This window comes from Cheilinus undulatus, linkage group 17, assembly GCF_018320785.1.
Source record: "Cheilinus undulatus linkage group 17, ASM1832078v1, whole genome shotgun sequence".
Classification (NCBI taxonomy): domain Eukaryota; kingdom Metazoa; phylum Chordata; class Actinopteri; order Labriformes; family Labridae; genus Cheilinus; species Cheilinus undulatus.
In genome coordinates this window covers 36,284,777-36,305,630 of record NC_054881.1, presented here as the reverse complement: position 1 = coordinate 36,305,630, position 20,854 = coordinate 36,284,777, and the positions used below count along the sequence as shown (strand labels likewise).

The 20,854-nt window shown below is 38.8% G+C and overlaps 1 protein-coding gene across 2 annotated transcripts in view; it reads left to right on the top strand.

Annotated features, from left to right (window-relative positions):
• lamc3 (laminin, gamma 3) overlaps positions 1-20,854 on the top strand; it is a 217,703-nt gene that overhangs the window by 25,670 nt on the left and 171,179 nt on the right. For both annotated transcript variants that reach the window (XM_041811014.1, XM_041811015.1), the window contains one exon: positions 945-1,249. In XM_041811014.1, the coding sequence (XP_041666948.1) occupies positions 945-1,249 (305 nt within the window). The remainder of the gene's footprint in view (positions 1-944; positions 1,250-20,854) is intronic.

Genomic DNA, 20,854 nt, shown 5'->3' with positions numbered 1-20,854 from the left:
GTGTGCAAAAAAGTCTCAAAGCATTTTTTCCTAAGCGTTCCTCTTATTTAATTAAACATGTACCTGGGAGACTTATCCCTTCTCTCATTATGCACCTGCAAAAATTACTTCACACATTTCTTGAGTTACAATGCAACACCAATTACAGCGAAACTTAGTCAGATCTGCAAAATCCCTTAACACCAAATGGAATCCTGGTATATCTCCTCGTTTTTCTTTGGATCTTTCACATCTGGGGACTTTGCTCTGAAACCCCCTTTTTGCTTTTTCACAGATTGAAGTAGAGTTGCTGCTTTGGGGGGAATTTGAACTTGTGAAAAGTCTTACCTCTCTTCATTGCCATGCCCCTGAATAGCTGATGTACCACTGAAAGCTCACCCCTAGTTGAATCAATCACTGTATTTAATTCACTGCCATCCTCAGCCCCTCGTGACACTCATTAGTATTTGCCCAATCATGTGGTTATTGATCCTGTCTTTTGTGTCACCCCTCAAGTGTTGCATCAGAATTTAACTTAACAATTCAGGTACTTCTTTCCTCCTGCTGTGTTTTGCACTCAGTGTCATATTCTGCCCTGCAGTTAACATTAGAGAAAAAGAATTTCCGTCTCGTTCCCTTTGACCTTTGTTTCTCTTGTGGGGCCTATTATGATCTGGATAATGAGAAAATAATCCAGAGTATTCTTCTTCTCCTGCAGGAATGACATTCATTTACCCGGCATGGAGGCACGGGAAATTAAGCCTATCCCCCATTGTTTTTCTACTTTCTCTAATGCAATTATGCCTGTTTTTTCCTTCGCTCCTGGGCCCTAAACTATCACCCCACAGTATTTGTCTCTTACATAAGCAGCCCAGATCCCACTGTGTAACTACAATGGATCTCATTTTATCAGTAATTATTCCTTTGATTCCATTCAGAGCTAATCGTATCTGTTTTTCCCACAGGCAAGGCTTTTGACATAACCTACATACGACTGAAATTCTACACCAGTCGACCAGAGAGCTTCGCCATCTACAAGCGCACTCAGGAGGACGGGCCCTGGTTGCCTTACCAGTATTACAGCGCCTCGTGTAAGCAGACCTATCACAAGAATTCAAAGACTTTCATTCGCCTCGGACAGGATGAGCGGACAGCCTTATGTACCGATGAGTTCAGTGATATCTCTCCGCTCACTGGAGGAAATGTGGCGTTCTCCACGCTGGAGGGACGGCCCAGCGCGTACAACTTTGACCAAAGCCCGGTGCTGCAGGTGAGAAAGCCGTCTGTTTTTCTGTAAATGCCTAGACGTATTATTCTCTGACACACTTTGGTCGACCTTCTGCAAGAATATCAAAGTTAGCAAAAGCTCCCATGTATCTGGTCTATGAACAAGGGCACCCATCAGGGGAGAGCGTTCCAGGGCCCAGCTAAATGGGGGGCCCATGGAGGTCAAAAAAATCATGGTCCGTTGTAAAGTTAAGTTGTGATAACCATATTTTATTTTTGACCTTAATGATACCCACTCTAATCAAAGCAACATTCATTGTTTTTAGTATTTATGGTGTAGTCTATAGCATTCTTCTGAATGTAAACCCCTTTTTACTTTAAACAGAATAACCTTTCTTTGGTAATGTTTACAACATGGACAGGAACATTAAATAAAACCATTTGGAAAGTAATGTTAGACTTCATAGCTAAATCATGATGTGCAAAAACATCAGGATGCCAAACAATAGGGAAGAAACTGAAACAACTGTAAGGGGAGGTATTGAATAATGCGACAAATAGGCAAAACAGGATTAAAAAGTGGGGGGAAAATGGTTAAGAGAGGGCAAAACAGGGAGAAAAAGGGGTGAAATGTGTTCAAAAATTGGCAAAACTTGATTTAAAATGAACTTTAATGGGTTTAGAGTGGCAAAAATGTGTTAAAAGAGGAAAAAAGTGGAAAAAATTACTCAAAAAGGGCGTAAGTGGGTTGAAATGGGTTTAAAGTCATTTTTAAAGTCGCAAAAACAGGCAGAAGAGAGTCATGAAAATGGGTTAAAATGGGGCAAACTGGGTGCTAAGAGGAAAAAGGACAAGAAAAAAGTGCTGAAAAGGTTTTAAAATGGCAACAATGGATTAACAAGTGGCAGAAATGGCATGAGGCATGAATGGGCGAAAATGTCAAAAATTGATTAAACGTGGGAAATAAATGTGTTGAAAATGTGCAGAAAAGGTGGTGAATTATGTTTGGAAACTGACAAAAATTAGTTTTAAGGGGCAAAAAAAAGTTTTAAAGTGGCATAAATGGTTTTAAAAGTGGTAAAAATGGTCAGAAATAAAGTAATGAAAATGATTCTAAAGTGGCAAAAACTGGGTTAACAGGAAAAAAATAGGGCAGAAAGGGTGATGTACTGCAATTTTAGATGTGTCAAAAATGGCTTAAAGTGGCAAAAAAATGGGTAGAAACAGGGATAAATGGGCAAATACAATTGGTGAAAATGGTCAGAAAAAGTGATGAAAATGGTAAGAAAAGTGGCAAAATGGGTTGAGAAGGTGATGAAACTGTAGTGTCAAAAATGGGTTAAAGTGGCAGAAATGGGAAAAAGCGGCACATAAATGTGGCAGAAATGGGCAGAAAAGGTGGTGAAAAGGAGTTATGATGGGTAGAAAAAAGTGAGTAAAGAGGGCTTGAAGTGTGGCATTAATATTTGTAAAGAAGAAAAATGGTCAGAAAAAAGTGCTTTAAATGGTTGAAATAGTTGCAAAAATGTGTTAATATAAAAAATAGTCAGAAAAGCTGGTGAAATGGGATTTTAAAAGTGTCAAAAAATGGCTGAAGTGGCAAAAGTGTGTAGAACAAGGGCAAATATGGGCAAAAAGTGCCAGAAAAAGTTGTGAAGTGTGTTCATAAACTGAAAATTTCCACATACAACAGCTGCACCACACTCCACAGCACCACAGTTTTTCTATAAAATGTTGGTATAGCATTTGGAACAATCAGTAGTCCATGCATTGTGTTGTATTTTAAGTTGGCCGGATACTTTGCACATTTTTTTGGCTGTTTGGATTGATCTGCTCTATGTGGATTGATGTGGTTTGGTAGCAGTGATAAGAAGACTTGCCGCACATCTCCAACAAAGTGAAGCGCTGTGGCACTTCTGGGATATACCATAGCCAGACATGAGTGTGTGCAGTAGAGCTGCTCTGACTGAGCTTCCTCTTTAACCCTCTCATCAATGCCCCAAATGTTAGACATGTTCTTGATTTTAATGACCTGAAATTGAAGATGAAATTCTGTTGTAGCATGCATGCCAGGTCAGTAGCTGATGGTGTGACATTAAAAAAGAGCAACGCACACATTATACTTAAAGGGACTATAAACTGCAGAGTAGATTCAAGAACATGTTGCCTTGGAAAGAGCAGCACAAACAGAACTCTTGAGTCTGGCACTCGTGTTGAGGTCAACCTACACATGCATGGCTACTGGCTGGAACTGTAATGCACATGTGTGTAAAATCTCCACTTTAAAAAGGAATGGCATATTCCCAGTTTACACGGAAACAGGGGTGATGCAGTTTTCCACAGTTTGCACTCTGTAACCCATTTTCAAACTTTCTGGTTTTCAAAAAAACTGCTGTCATGTAAACAATGTGCAGAAGTGCAGCACAGGTTATTGTTTGTGGTCATGCAAACATGGCTTCAGACAGTTTGCAGTTAAACCTGCAATATTTGATGGTGTCATTCTTCTTCTCTACAGGTGTGTTTAAAATAACCATGAATCTAATTCTCTCAGATGTTAAACAATGAAAAAGTTGATGACTTGAATAATAACAAGCTTCTAACAGCATGGCTAATATATAATGTATAATACAGGAATTAAGGCTATATGGCTCAGTATGACTTATTTCTTAATGGAGGCCTTTTGTTTACCTTTGCTTTCCATCTTCGTAGAAAGCACGTTGTAATATTCACACGATGCTCCTGGCCAAAACTTCAAACATGATCTAGAATATCAAAACCCCTTTTATAGAGGCAAACATACCCCCGCTTTGCAAACATACACACATGGCTTCCAGCCTTTTTCAAAGCAGCTGTAGGGAATCTAATGTTGTGTTTATCTCTGATTAACATTGATGAAGCTCTTAGAGGGCTGTGCTGAATTAATGGAAGCCTCTTGAGGGAGCGTCTGGGAAGGGTGGGCATTGCAAAACATGTCTAAAAATGAGTAAATAAGGTCCTTAATGCAGCTGGCTCCTTTTTTGAGCATGCAGGAATAAATCTGTCCATGCATGTGCTCAATAAAAGCCTACTACTCATGTCTTGTGTGTAGAATACTGGATGTTTTCTATCATATTTCCAGGTCTCAGAAGTACTTCGTGTAACTTGTAATGGACCAAAGTTCATAGTAGAAGTAACCTTGACAAAATACATTTAGTAAATTAGCAAACTGAAGGAGAGATTCTACGGGACCATTTAATTAAGGAGGACTTATGATAAGGTAGAAAAAGCAATTTATATGCAGATGACTCACATGTGTATGTCCAAAAATAGTAGATAAGGATATGAAATGATTCATTTAGTGGTCCGACTCAGGAGAGAAGTAGTATTATCTAAATTGGTGAATAAGCTCAGCAAGCAGGATTTCAATCAAATGGATATCTGCAGTTATTTTGAGATGGTTGTTAATATATGTTAGAGTTTCAACCTTTAGGTGTGCTCAGACAGAGCATAAAGTAAATTCTGGAGTCAGCTTGATTGCTTTAGTTATTCAGGTGGTATGAATTTCTGAAGTTGAATCCAGTAAATTGAAAGTGTTTGAAATGATCTAAAGTCATGAACTGTGGAGAAAATGTCATAATGACGTAGTGTTTGAGTTCTGAATCACTCTAAAGCTGAACACTAGCACATTACCACCAGAAAAGGCAACCTTGCAAAGCTGATGGATTGGCCAGACTCTATGTCAGTCATTTGGCAAATACATCTCACAAAACTCCATTCTGAAACAATCCAGGTGTGAAAACAGATCTGATCAATCAGCATCATTAGAGGGGAACGAGGCGGTAGCCACAGATGGGGTTTTAGTTGTACTGGAAGCCAATTGCAATGGCTGCTGCCAGTGTAGTGTTTAGCTTGACATTTCTAGCTACATTTCTTTATTAAATACAAAGAACAGCACTGAAAGATTTTTATGATGGAAAAGATGTTTAAGTACCTTTACTGCCATCATTTGCAATGAATGTGCAATGAATTTCCAGTCTGTCATATATACTTTTTTATTAAACTTTATTCAGAAAGTCTGGCAGTTACATTCATGAAATTACCACATTGCAAACATTACAGACTATCAGAAGTCTAATCTGGAATTAAATTATGTATAATTATGTTTTAGAAGTAGTTACACTAACGGAGGCTAACTCTAAATGCTAAATTGATTTGAGCTTTCGTAGCTCTTTTCTAATCATCTGACTACTCAAAATGCTTTTACATCGCAGAACACACCTACCCATTCACACCTTTTCACTCCATTCACCCCACATTCACACACTGACAGCAAAGGTTGCTAAGGAGAATTGGCCATCAGCCAATCCTATTCAAATGCATCCATACATAGTTACACATTACACAGTTACACCAACAAAGCATTGGGAGCAATCCAGGGTTAAGTGTCTTGCCCATCAACACACGGATGTCTGTCTGCAGGGGGTTGAACCCACAACCCTCCGCTAAGCTGGCTATGTATTTAACATAACTGCATAAGCTATTGTAGCTAAATTAGCTTAAGCAAAGTGAGCTACACAGATAACGTATGAACATAGCTGCATTGGGGATGTAGCTTTAGCTACAGAGCTACATTAGCTATGAAGCAGTATGAGCTTCAGCAAATGTAGCTAAAGCTAACTCAGATACATAGATGATGTAATACATAGCTTACGTAGCTACTTTGTGACCTTAACTTTGGCTACAATAGCTATGTCGCTACATCAGGGAAAATAGCTTTGTAGCTCTGATGTTTATATAGCTTATACAGCTATACAGCAATCCACAACCTTCCGATTGCTTGATGACCTTCTCTACCTACTGAGCAGTTAGCTATGTGGGCTTCAGCACCATTAGCTTTAGTTAAAGCTAACATTGTTACGCTAGATATGTAAAAAATGTCCTTAAATAAGCAATTGTAGCTAAGTTAGCAATGTGGGTTTTAGCAAACTTGAATAAAGCAAACATAGCAATGTAGATAACACATGAACATAGCTAACATAGCTGTTTTGTGAGCTGTGCTAGCTGTGTAGCAACATGAGCTTTAGCAAATGTCGCTAAAGGTAACTTAGCTCTGTAGATAATGTAGATACATAGCTTATGTAGCTGTTTTGTGAGCTTAGCTTTTTCGACATAGCTATATTAGCTATGCTGCTGTGTTAGCTGCATAGCTCTTTTGCTCCCTTGTCTTTGTAGCTTACACAGCTCACATAGCTCCATGAGATGCGTTTGCTGTGTTACAATTTTTTCCTGGAGGACAAATGCAGCAAAAAATAGCAAAGGGCAATAACTTGAAAGAAATGAAAAGGTTGTGGCGGTACTATTTATTTGAAGAAAGGAAGTGGTAACAGTCTTTTACCACTCTGTGGCAGTAGGATGTGGTTAGGATGTAAGGTTAGCTTATTAAGTGTGATTCAGAGGTTTTTATTCACAGTGCTGTGAGTGATTAACTTGAGGCAGAGACAGCACCATAGTTTAGGTGGTAAAGAGCTAGGCTTCAGATGAATATTTCATAGACGTTGGTTGTTTTACGCCTGAAGTCACTCTGAAGTTCCTGAGTGTTTAACCAAGAACAAGTTTTGTCAAACCTTAGCCCCCAGCTTTGTTTAAAAGAATCATAGAATAAATCATTTATTTAATTTACTTATGTTGCCACTGGCAAATATATATTCTTGGAACAAATGTATGAAACAGATTATAGGAGAAAATAAATGAAAACAACCCAAACGGCAGAGTTCATAGGTTTATTCAAACTTTTATGCATTTGGATCATAAAAATGTTGCTAATGTAACATTAATTTCCTCTCCACTGTTGCATTGAAGTCACACATGTCAAACTCATAGCTGGGGGGCTGAATCCAGTCTGGCACATCACTTTATTTAGCTCAGGAGATCTTCCAAAGACTTTGCATATAAAGTCTTGCAGTAACATAGCATAGACTGCATGTAGAATCAGAGTGTGATTATTTTTGATATCCCTCTCAACCACAATAAGAAAGTGAGAAATAGTGATTGATCTTTTTTTGTGGTAAAACAAGAACTCTATTAATATCTTGAAACAACATTGATGAGGGAAAAGATGTTAACTTGATACGCCAAATCACATTTATCTGGGAAAGCTCTTATACAAAGCATCTGGGAAGGGCAGAACTTAAAAAAAATCTCAGAGGGTGATTGGAGGAACGTTCTCTCTGTCACATTCATGACGGGCCAATCAGAGCAACAAAACAAAATGACGCACGCCCTTCTCCTGAGCAGATAGGTTGCCTCTGCTGTAGATTGTTAGCAGCAGAGCTTTGCGGTGAGTAATACTGATGCCAAGGCCGATCAGGAGACGTGCAAAAACACCTTCTCTACCGAGACAAGCCTTTGGTGTGTATCGTTGCTTGTTTAAATCTAAAAAGGTACGATTAAGCTGTTGCTTTCCTACAGCTACATCCAAGCTAATAGCTACCGCGGCAGCAGACATGAATTCACCAGCAAACCCCACCCTCAACGATCACAAACCCAGGCCAAAGCAGATCAGCAGAGGAGCGAAAATGTGTTTCCAATCATGACAAGCTTTCAGTGTTTCCCTCTTCCCTTGTTTTAATAAAGAAATGTTGTCCAGTTCTGACAGTTCTGCCGCTGTGGCTACATCCGATCTAATCACTCCACTAGCAGGCTCACAACAACTAACCCCTTTATGTGAACTCTCATAAACTTGTGACGAAGCAGAAAACAGGTCGACAGAGGAGCAAAACCATCTTTCCCATCAAGAAAAGCTTTACATTTTGTTTTTACTCTTGATTACATACTGAAACAAAGTCCAGTTAGCAAAACTGGTGTTATGCTAAAGCTACAGTGATTAACAAATTTATTAGACCACCACCCAAAGTAAGGTTTATACCTCAGCTGCCCTAAATTAACAGCATTGGTAAAAATTGGTAAAACCAAAATCATTTTTTATGTTTCTGCAATGGTTAATACACCAATATTAGAAGCTCTTTAACCCAAATGATATTTTTAATGCTAAAATAGAATTATTATTGTTATCCATGAATTTTCAAATTTACTGATTTACAAAAAAACTGAAAAAATAGTAAAGCACATTATTTTTTCTTAATTAACATGTCAAATTATAGTTATTTACTTGCATTCCTGAACAGGTTGAATGTTATGCTTGGTTAATTTCTGACTTCTCAGAGAAGCCCAGTGAGCCGGCACAAATTTAGGTATAAAAAGGTGAATTCAGTTTGAAATTCCTCATTCCTGTTTAAAATGGTAAAATGTGGAGAGCTCACCGAAAATAAAGAGTCTGCATTAAAGCACTACATGATGCTAGGGCGTCTCTGAGACAGGTGGTCTAATTAATTTGTGAAGCACTGTGCATCTAAGCTAATCACTGCATTGGAGGCAGCCATTGCAAACAGCTTTGAGTTAACTAAACCCTGTGGTCAGTGTACTTTCTGGCGGATCCATCTCCTGGTTAAAACCAGACTGAAAAATCAGGAAAAGTCTTGTTTTTCTGCTTTTACATTTTTGACAGAAAATGGAACAAAACAGGAAAAACAAGCTGCTTTTACAGTTTTTCCATTTTTTAATTTTTTGCCAGAAATTGAAAACAAAGGAATAAGAACTGAAAATGAGCCAATTTCTCTCTCTTATTTTTTTTTTTTTACCAAAAATTGAAAAACAAGCCTTTTTTTTTTTTATTTTTGCCCAAAAGTGGTTAAAAACGGGAAAACAAGCCGTTTTCTAGTTTTTTGTTTTTTTTTTTTTGTTTATCAAAAATGGAAAAACAAGGATGAAGAGCTAGAGGTTTTTTGTTTTTGACCAAAAATGGGAGAAATTTACCTTTTTTAAATTTTTGGTCTTAAATCTACTTTTCAGTTTTCCCATTTTTCAATTTTTTACCAAATTTAAAAAAACAAAAACACAAGCCGTTCTTGTTTTAGACCAAAAATGGGAAAAAAAAAATTCACTTTTTTTTTTTTTTTTTTTTTTGTGTGTGTGTGTGTGTGTGTTTTGTCACTAAAATGGAATAACAGAAAAATGGCCTGTTTTTCCTATTTCAGTCAAAAACGACAAAGTGGAAAAACAAGACTTTCTTCCAATTTTTCAGTCTGGTTTCAACCAGAAAATGGATCTGCCAGAAAGTACACTGACCCAGATAAAATGTCCTCTTAGGGCTTCCATACCATTGCAAAAATGAAGCATAAATACCAACAGAATCTCTGACACATGCAAGTGCAGCATCCTGTTAGTGCCTGCTCATCAAATAAACTGCACTGCTGCCTCGTTGCAGCTTTAAAAATGCCAAGACAACAGCAGTAATAAAGAAAACAATGCAAATGACCGCAGCAGGAAAGACATGATAAATGAGCCTCATCCTAAATCTTCTTTTATTCCAAATAGCCTCACAACCAAGTGTAAAATCTGATTCAGAGATGTGGACAACTTGCTCCTCTGGCACTGGCCAAGTGTTTTTACTGTCTTTCTCTTCACTTTCCAACACGCCATGTGTGAGCTGCTATTTTTATCCCCCGCCTCTCAACAACACCAACAAAAATCCTCCAATGTACTGGATGCAAATCTTAATCAATAGTTTATGGAACTGCACACCAATTGACGATTGATCCAAAATGGTCACTGTTTTTTCTTTGAGCTAATAGATAACGTGTTTTTCTGTCTGACCTTTCTCCTAAATATGTCAGAGTACGAAGCTGTCCTCCTCCACATCATTAAATAAGGAGAGTGAGGGTGCCTTTCGAAGGATATGTGGAGGCTACACAGCAGCAGTGTAACCCTGCCTTACCATAAGCCCCCTCCTGGAGAAAAAAAATCCTGCTTCCACAACTTAATAAAGTCCCAATGAAGGGGTTTTTCAGGGGGATGTGCTGTTGTTCAGCCTGCCTGCATGGTGGCCCTTTATGGCTGCTGTAAATCAATTTAGAGATGATTTAGCTACAGCCTACCAAAAAGAGTATTTTTTCTCCATGCACACTTGATGTTTTTATATTTAACTATGAAATATGTTATGTATCAAATCTCTGAAAGCACCGTTCAAAGAAAACTGCAGAGAAATTGCTTTATGTCTGCAAATGTAGGTGTTTTTCAATACCTCTTTTATTCCTTAAACAAATATGTGCCTTAAAGCTGTGAAGGTAAAATAGATTTGCAACATGATTTAAAAAAAAACACTTAATGTAATTTATTCTACAGAGTTATGGAGTAATGCATGCTGCTTCTTACAGTCTGTAACTGATGTTCAGTTTGCACTCTTACACCTCCCTGAGCTGAGCCATTTTAAAAGCAAAATAGCGCGATGCAGCTGACAGGCCCTTAGGGCTACATATGGTATCTCTGCCTGCACACATACCTTAACCCCACCCCCACTCCCCTCCCACTATAACACACACATATGCTCTCTGCGCCGGATGCTGTCTCCTCATAAAGTCTCTCCTCTCATCAACCTCGGCACTTTGTATGTGTGACATCTCTGCAGCCTCCTACAGAGCAAACACAGGCGTGATTCTCTCGAGCAATCCCGTTTTCAAACCGCTAAAAGACGGAGGACAGACAGCGGCGCTGGTGGAGTCACATCAGCTCAGAAACATGTTAGACAGAGCAGCATGAGAAAGACGTTTCCTTGTCATAGCTTCTATAGGAGGTCCTCTCGGGTGTAGGAAAAGTGAAAATAGATCTGAAATGTACTATTGGATTTCTGTTGTGGGTTTGGGGGATTGTGTGGCATGTTACTGTCAGTGAGACGACACATAATCACACAGAAGAGGGAGAACTCTACAGAACTAAACTTGGTCATTGAGCTGAATTCCTCTTCATGCAGCGTTTCATAATAATTCAACTCATCCATTTTGCCCGTCCTGCTGGTGGTTCAGCATCATTTAGATTTGCATAAGGATCCAATAAGTTAAATTACTCTTTTCCCCTTTCTTCTGAGCTCATCCACTCAAGTTTCAATCAACTCAGGCCCTCAGAGGAAAGAACTGACAGCGTTGTCTTTACTGATTTAGGCTTTGTTCAAAAATATATCATCACTGGCATGCTTTTTCCCCTTACTAAGTCTATGTTGTTTCATATTTCTTAGGCTGCTGAGTTCCCAGGTGTATTTCAGGGAACCTCAATAATCTGTTGAACAGTGCAGTTTTTTATAGCATTTTTTAGTGTCCTCTGAATCAGAATTTATGAAATTGTGGTTAACCAAGTAAAGTACAGTGCCTACAAAGGATTCAACCACTCTGATGTTTTACCCATTTATCGATTCTATAAATTAATTATGGTCAGTATCATTTGGATTTTCTGACAAAAAACAACCTCAAAAGTGAAAACAAATTTCTACAAAGTCATTTTAAAAACAATGTAGAAAATACTATTAGTCAGTATTTAGTAGATGTACCTTTGGTTGCAATCACAGCATGAGTCTGTGTGGATAGGTCTCAATCAGGCATGCGCATCCGGACGCTACAATTTTACTCCTTTCTTCTTTGCTCAAGCTCCGTCAGGTTGCACGGGGATCTGGCGTGAACAGCCCTGTTCAAGTCCAGGCACAAGCTCTCTCACTTGGAATAAGGTCTGGGCTTCAACTCAGCCACTCCAGAACATTCGCCTTGCTGTCTTTGAACCATTCCGTTTAGCTTCCGATGTACACCTTGGGTCTTTGTCTTGCTAGAAACAAATCTTCTCCCAAGCTGCAGTTCTCTTGCAGACTGACTAAGATTGTCCTCCAGGATTTTTCTGTATTTTCCACATTAATTTTACCCTCTACCTTTATAAGTCTTCCACAACAGGTTGCTGAGAAGCATCCCCAAAGGCATGATGCTGCCACGGTCATGCTCTCCAGTGAAATGGTGTGTTTGTAGTGATGTGCGATGTTTGGCGTCTTGCCTGATGGCCAAAAAGCACCATTTTGGTCTCATCAGAAATAAAAAACTTTCTTCCACTTGACCCTGGAGTCTCCCACATACCTTTTGGTGAACTCTAGTCCAGATTTCTTTGACAGGTGAAGAAACTGAGCAAAAGCTGTTGTAATGCAGTCTCTCCCACCTCAGCTGCTGAAGCTTGTAACTCCAGAGTGGTAACCTTTTCCCTGAGTTGCTTGGAGTGTTCTTTTGTCTTAATGGTGTAATGGTAGCCAGGAATCTTGATAACCAGTGACTGGACCTTCCAGACACAGGTGTCTTTATATTACAAACACATCAGTTGCACTCATGTGATCTTTATGTTTTTATTCTGAGACTACTAGCACCAATTGCCTGGACCTCTGTTGAATAAGGTGAGTCACTTTAAAAGGGGTGGATGTTTGTGCAGTCACTTATTTTACCTGACATATTTTTGTTTGATTGACATTACTTTGTAGAAATCTGTTTTTAAGGTGTTTCTTGTCAAAAAATTTAAATTATTTACACGTGCACAGTCAAGAGAGGTCAGTGGGTGTGACCTTTATGTCAGTTTTCTCTCTTCAGCAATTGATTCAGCCCAGTTTGTATTACATTGTTCTTAACTTTCTTCCCTTGGAGTTTAATTATTTTATGTTAGAAGTTTTACTGCTTCAAGGAAAAGTTAGCTGCTGCTTGGTTTTCTAGTACACAGAGTTATCCAGCTAGCAGTCTCTGCACCAATCCTTCCTTTATGTCATTCTGGCTGAAGGAGTCCAGGGTCTAAAAGCAGGATCGAGTCCAGTCTCAGTTTTGTTAAAGTGACAATAAACTTTTAGTTTGAAATACGGGCTCCCAGCATGAACAGAGCGTGTAAAACTGCTTCTCTCCATGAAAGGATTAAGTGGGATTAAGGAATTAAAGGATCATTCAAAGGATGCATGGGTGGAAACAGGTAGTGTAAGAGTCAACAATGGTGTTAGAGGAAGAAAAGAGCATTGCAGTCATGGTGGCGGCACATCCAGGAATCTGTAATGGCTTATGTCTCTAATTTTTTATTCCGTCTCAAATCTCACATATACTATTTTCTTTGGCTCCAACTTTTACAGAAGTTGTTTCACACTTGGCTTTTTCTTCATTTTCCACAGAAGAAAAACTCGATCCATTGTTAGATTTATTACATTATTAGAACACTGGAAGGTTTTAACACAAGACTATCATTTTCCATTGTTGGCACCTCACGCTGCTAAATTCTTATCATGGTGTTAAATTCCTTATTAGTGTTATGACACTTCAGGTGTTACATGGATGTACTTTTTAATTCTGCTTACACCAAATTATCACAGTATTTAGTGAGACAAAGTTGAGAGACTCTTTAGATGGCAGAGCCAAGTTGTCAGTGCACCACTTTAGAAAAGACTGATAGCAGCTGTTGTGTAGGTTCTTTGGAGATAAAGTCACACATCAGCCAAGAGTCCTGATGCATGGAGAAATGCCTCCAAAAAGGCCATGTTTTGTGCTGTTTACGATTATGCCAAGTGTTCAATTAAGAACATTCTTAATTCTTAAGCGACTTTTGTGTCCCACTCTGCTGATTCCATAACTGAAGCATTCTGAACTTCCACTGGCATTACTGTAAAAACAACAACTGCAGCAGGAGCTTCATGGAATGGGATCCCATTGCTAAGCAGCTGCATGCAAGCCTCACATCACAAAGTCCAGTAACAAGTGTTGGGTGGAGTGGTGTAAAGCACACTGACACTCGACTGTGGAGCATTGGAAACATCTTTTGCGGAGTGATGAGTCACACTTCTCTGTTAGGCAATCAGTCTGGGTTTGGTGGATGCTGGAAGAGTGTTACCTGTCTGACTTACCTGTGCCAACTGTGAAGTTTGGTGGAGGAGGGATAATGGTATGCAGCTGTTTTTCATTGTTTGGGCTAGGCCCCTTATCTCAAGTGAAGGCCAATCTTTATGCTTCAGCATACCAAGACATCTTGGACAATGCTATGTAGGGATTCACCAATCCACTTTTTTCCAGTTCCGATCCGATTCAGATGAATATGTATGATACGGATACTGATTCCGATATATATATATATATATATATATATATATATATAATTTTTTGATTTTGTTTTTTTTTTTTTTCTTTTTTTAACAATTATTATTGTTGTTGGTATAATGTGTGAGGTTGCATGGAGCTGTAGTAAACCAACCAGCTCCTCTTATTAAAAAGCAAAAAAGATACAAAATTGAATTGAATTTAAATGTATTCCAAGCAAATTTATTTGAACTACTACTAAACATTTACTAGTCAGTTAAACTAATCACCTATCATTTTTTATGAACACGTGCTTGAAATCCCTGTCTATAATGCTCTTTTAAACTGTAACGGACCTCCCGCCACTAGAGACCGCTGTAGCTTCAGTTAATGGCCGCAGCCTTCCTCTCTGACCATTCACCCGATGTCAACGATTAGAAGCTTGTTGGTGGCTAATGGCTAACAGCAGTTAGCGACAGTTTTCCAAAGGAGTAAATGGAAATAAAGTGTTATGTGGGCTGTCGAGGGTTAAGCTCACGTATGACTACTCATCCGAAGTGAAAAGAGGCCAAATATCAAAGCACGATATTAATCTGCAAAGAGGAACGAAGGCGCTAGCGGTGCTAGCTTTCAATGCTTGCACCGCCCGTTATCAGGCTAACGTCACACCCACTCTTCTTTGTGTTCTCTCATCTTTAGACTAGTTTTGACTATTCTAAATATAGATTAACATTTAATCTACTAGGTAATTATACCGCTGAGAACATCTTAACTAATACTAGCTCAGTTACACACAGACTGTCTCTTGTTGAACTGTGGTGCGTTCATGGTCTACCGTAAACTGTAGGATGGATTTGGATCGGTCACTTGAATCGGCACCGTCAGTCAGATATCCGATCTATTAATTACATCCATATCGGACCCGATACCGATATTGGATCGGATCGGTCCCATCCCTAATGCTATGCTTCCAACTGTGGGGCAACAGTTTAGGAAAGTCCCTTTTCTATGCCAACATGTGCACAAAGCAAGGAAGAGGTGGGGACCAGAAGAACTTGACCCACCCAGAGCCTTGACCTCAACCCCATCGAGCACCTTAGGGATGAACTTGAATGGGGATTATGGGCTGGGTCTTTCCATCCAACATAAGTACCTGACCTCATAGATGATCTACATCAGCTGTTCCAAAATTCTGCATTCTGTGGCTATATGTGAGACCTGAAAATCATCCAGGGCCCACCAAAACCCTATCATGAAACCATATCATGAGACTCAAAGTGTTTTCCTATATACTGTATAAATGCAATGCTTGGTTTTTGGCGTTATTAAACTGACTTTAACATTGTTTGTGGGATCACAAAGTAGATTGAATGAGCCACCGCAGTTTATTTTATTTTAATAAAACTTTCCTAGCAGCATATTTGTCTCTGAAGGCACTGGTAAATTATTAAAATCAGGAAGTGAGTGGCATAATAGAATGTTTAACAGACTGTGACAAGTTGATCCAAAACCATTTTAACCATGACACAGGTTCAGAGGAAATAAATTATAAAAAGTTGCCGTGAATTAAAACTTCTGGCTGTGTTTTGTTACTTCTGGAACTTGTTATTCATGAAAATTAAACATTTGATTGAATGTTTTATAATATTTCTATCATTACTTGTTCTTGTACATCAGGGGCTCTTAAATATTTCAGCCTATGACCCCCAAAGTAAAGGTGCCAGAGACCAGGGACCCCTACGGTACCTGAAGGTGTTAGAACAAGGGGGGTAAAGGGGAGAGCTTTCAGGGGCCCAGTCAGACTGGGGGCCCAAAGACTCAGCAAAATCATGGACCATTGTAAAGTTAAGCTGTGACATTAATATTTTATGTTTTTACCTGGATAATAACCACTCTCATCAAAGCAAAAAATATCTATTTAACTATTTCTTCTATTCACTTGTGCCATAGTAAAAAGCCTTCCTTAAAATATAAACCCCTTTTCTAAAACACAGAATTAAAATGGGTTAAAATGGTTAAAAGATGGTGGAAAAGGAGGTGAAATGGCACTTTAAAAGTATCCCAAAAGGGTAAAAATGTGCAAAAATTAGATTAAGTGGCAAAAATTAGTCAAAAAGTGGTTAAAAAAAATTGGTTCATTTTTTTAAAAAAACAGGCATAAAAAGTGGTAAGAGGTTAGCAATGGCAATCTTGGCTTAAAGTGGCAGAAATGGGCAGAAATGTGGCAAAAATGGATGGAAAAAGGGGTGAAATGGGATCAAAAAGTGGGGAAATTGTTTAAACTGTCAAAAATGGGTTAACAGAGGCAGAAAGATATATCGGAAGTGGCAGAAATCAGTTCAACTTGCAAAAATAGGCATGGCAAATTGTGGAATGTTGTTAAAATGGCCAAAAATTGGCATTAAAAAGTGGTGAAAATGGGTTAATAGTGGCAATAAAGAATCAAAAGAGGCAACATTAGGTGAGAAAGTGAAACCAAGTGGTTTAGAAGTTCAAAAATGTGCAGAAAGTTGTCAATAAGTAGCCAGGAGGGTTTAAAGTGGCAAAAATTGGTGAGAAAAGATGACGAAAACTGGTTGAAATGTGGCAAAGTTTGTGTAAAGTGGCTATATTGACAAGGGGGGGGGGGGGGCTCCATATTAAAGTTTGTGCATTTGAAAACAATGTCATTACACTTTCTGTTGGCGTAATGGTCAGGCATCCAAATTGTTTTGTCTATATAGAGTACTTGCGGCCACCCCTGATAAAGTCACCCCCCTGCTGGTTGGATAAAGTAATGCAACGTGTATTTTTGTCAAATCAATTAAAATCGTCCATATTTTCATTGCCTTTGAAATGTATTGTAAGGAGTTGTCACATCCCTAACTTTAGGTATGGCTCTCCATTAGAGGCCTATCTTTAGACTCTGAGCACATTTCAGATTAGAGCTCACACATCTTAATGGACCTGCTCTATAGAAACATGCAGGATGCTCTGGTCTAATAAACACTCATGGCTCATCCTATTGAAATGATTTTGCTTTTCACACCTCAGAGGACTCATCCTTCCTGCTTGTTTATCTGGCCAGGTTTTACTCCCAGGTGTGTCTAACCATGACGCTAACTCGCCCCTGTCTCTCCCGGTCCAAGCCAGCAGCATCACAGCTCTGAGTCAGAATCAGGAACAGCAACAGGCTCTTCTGGATCTGGTCTCTGCGGCTTGCTCTACATCCTGTGATCACTCCTGCAGTTCAGTGTATGTGGGATCGCTGTGACCAGCTGGACAGGAAAATCAATAAATTAATGCATTATTCATTGTGTAAGAAAAGCTCAACAGTTTTCAGTATGTAGATAAAAATAATAAGGTTTGCCTGCACATGTCAGTCAGCAGCTCAGTCTGTTCTTTTATCGTGCCTGAAAGGACTTAGTTCTGCATCTCTTCCAGGAAAGCTCTTTTCCCAAGGCAAAATCCAAAATATGATTACATAAATTACCCTCGTAATGTTTTGAAAAATGTACATTGACTGTACAAAGTGATTAAAATCACTATCACAAATCCTGATCAGATTTCATACAGTCAGGTCTGAAAACGGCTGCTTTGCATAAAATCATTATGCACCAAGAAAAAAGATTACATTTCCAACATCAGCAAACATTTATTCCAAAAAAGATGATGGAATATATCATGTTAGACAGGAAAGAAGCAGAAAAAACAAATACTTTGCTGTGAAAACTAACATAAATTCTGTCTACATTCATTTTAGCATGAGTTACAAGTGTGGCTGAGTAATAACCTGATATTTTGGAGGGGAAAGGGGTGTTTTTTTTTTTTTTTAAGTTTTACCTGCAGACCTTGACAGTGGCTATAAAAAGTATTCACCCCTTGGATGTTTTACACTTTAATTGATTTTATAAATCAATCATGGTCAATATAATTTGACTTTTTTTAAGAAAAAAAATTAAAACCTCTTTGATGTCAAAGTGAAAAAAAATATTTCTATAAAGTAATGTCAATTAAATACGAATATGTAGGTTGAAATTACATAAATATTTTTCCCCAATCAAGTCAGTATTTAGTAAAACAGCAGAACTCATGCTCTGTCAGGTTGCACAGGGATCAGGCATGAACAGCCCTTTTCAAGTCCAGCCACAAATCCTCTATTAGATTGAGGTCTGGACTTTTAGTCGGCCAATCCAGAACATTCAACTTGTTGTCTTTAAACCATTTCTGTGTAGCTTTCACTGTATGCTTCAGGTCACTGTCTTGCTAGAAAATAAATCTTCACGAAAGCCATAGTTTTCCTGCAGGCCGCATAAGATTGTCCTCCAGGATTTTCCCATATTCATTTTACTCTACCCTGTCTTTACAAGCCTCCCAGGGCAGGCAGCTGAGGAGCATCCCCACAGCATGATGCTGCCACCACTGTTCTTTGCAGTGGGCATGATGTGTTTGTGGTGATGTGCAAAGTGTGGAGTCCCCCCAAACAAAGCGTCTTGACTGATGGCCAAAAAGCACCATTTTGGTCTAATTAGACCAAAGAAATTTCTTCCACTTGACCATGGAGTCTCCCACATGCCTTTTGGTGAACTCTAGTCCAGATTGAGTTTTCTTCTAGAGTGGCTTTCTCTTTGCCACACTCCCATAAAGCTTTGGCTGGTGATGTGGATGTTCAGGTCCTTGGAATTTTTTGTACCCATTCCCTGACTTATACTTTTACTTTACCTTCTCTTTGATTTTCTTGGAGTGTTCTTTTGTCTCAGTGGTGTAATGGTGGCCAGGAATACTGATTAACCAGTGACTGGACCATCCAGACACAAGTGTCATTATACTGCAGTCACCTGAGACACATCCACTGTACTTCCTGTTTCACTAATTGTGACACTAAGCACCAATTGGCTGGACCTCTGTTGATTAAGGTGAGTCACTTTACAGGGTTGATCACTTATTTTAAATTAAATATTTTTGTTTAATTGACATAACTGTTTTCACTGTGACATTAAAGAGGGTTTTTTGTCTTATATTATTGTCAAAAAAGGCCAAGTTACATTTACCATAACTGATTTATAAAATAATAAAAAGGGTAAAATATCCAAGAGGGTGAATACTTTTTCTAGGCCCTTTAAGTTTGTCCAGTCCATTCATGAGGAAATCAATGTCATGGTGTACCTGACTACATTCACTCACTGTGTTTTGGCCCCCTTGCGATAGTTCTGGAGTACACAGTGTGCTGGCTGGTTGGACTTGGATGCATTTTATGTTTCTCAGTGACAAACCCAGTGTCCTTAAGTTTCTTGGGAGGCCTTTGATAAGAGTATTATTTGCCATTTCGTTTAAAGTCCACATGTTTCCTCTAAAATACCCTCTTTGGAGTTCTTCCTGGATTGGCTGAGTGTCATAGTACAGCAAAGGCTGAGACTTGTGGAGAGGACTGAAGCAAGCACAATCTACTTCACTAAAATCACTTTAAATCTACCATGTTGCTGAATAACTAATTATATCTTAATTTGTAGCATATTTGTTAACGACTGTGTGGGTGTTTCACTTCCATTTAATCTAGAAGTCTGTTTGCTTCTGTTTAATGGAACTGAAGACGAAAAATCATAATGCAAAGTAAATCTGTATGTGAGAGTTCTTTCTCCTAACCTAAGCTTCAGACTGCAGTGACTACATGAAATATTGTAATGCCTCATTAGCCCGTTGAAACATCTGATGTTTCATGTGACGAAAGCCGTAAGGTGGGTGGGTGATCAAGCTTTGCTTGCATTCAAATCTGACTACTAATGGTGCCTCCGGCTGTGCTTCTGTATTCTGTGGATGACATCGACCCACTGATTATAAAGCTGTGTGGGATCAATATAAGCCAAGAAAACATAGATTGGGTGGCAAATCTCTTGGAGGAGCAGCCAAACACACTCTCTCTCCTTCACCCCTGCCTCCCCCTCTCTGCTTTCCTCTCAAACAACAAGATGAGAGGGCCCATAATTGACTGTGATCTGTGTCCCATTAGAATAAGAGGCGGATCAATTGCACCATTTCTTTTCATTAAATCTCTCATTCCCCCTCTATTTTTTAAGGGTGATGGCACAGATGGGCATAGTGAGCACAGACAAAAACACATCAGCCATCCTCTTTGATGCAAAAAACAAAGACGAGGAAATTCAAAGTAATATTCAAAAGATGGAGAGGCGTACTTTTGTTTTACAGTGACGTAAAGGTTCCCACTTCAGCTAGAGACGCTGCAGGAGAAAATTGGCACATCAATACAACAGAGCAGCACTCATAAATATTATTCCTGACACTTTTCTATGTTTTACATGAGAAATTAGAGGGATGATGTGGGAAATGAGGCAAGTATATGCAGAAACATACAGTACCTATAAAAAGCATTCACACCCTTAGTTGTTGTACCCTTTTATTGATTTTATAAATCAGTAATGGTTGATGTAATTTGGCTTTATTGGCAAAAAACATTTTACAAACACTCCAGTGTTTGGAAGGTCCAGTCACAGGTTAATCAGTATTCCTGGCTACCATTACACCAAGAAGACAAAAGAACACTCCAAGCAATTCAGCAAAAAGGTTATTGAAAAGTATAAGTCAGGGCATAGATATAAAAACATGTCAAAGATACTGAACATCCACCAGAGCTCAGTTAAATCCATCATCAAGAAATTGAATATGGCACATGTGTAAATCTGCCTAGATCAGGTTACCCTCACAAACTTAGTGAGTGT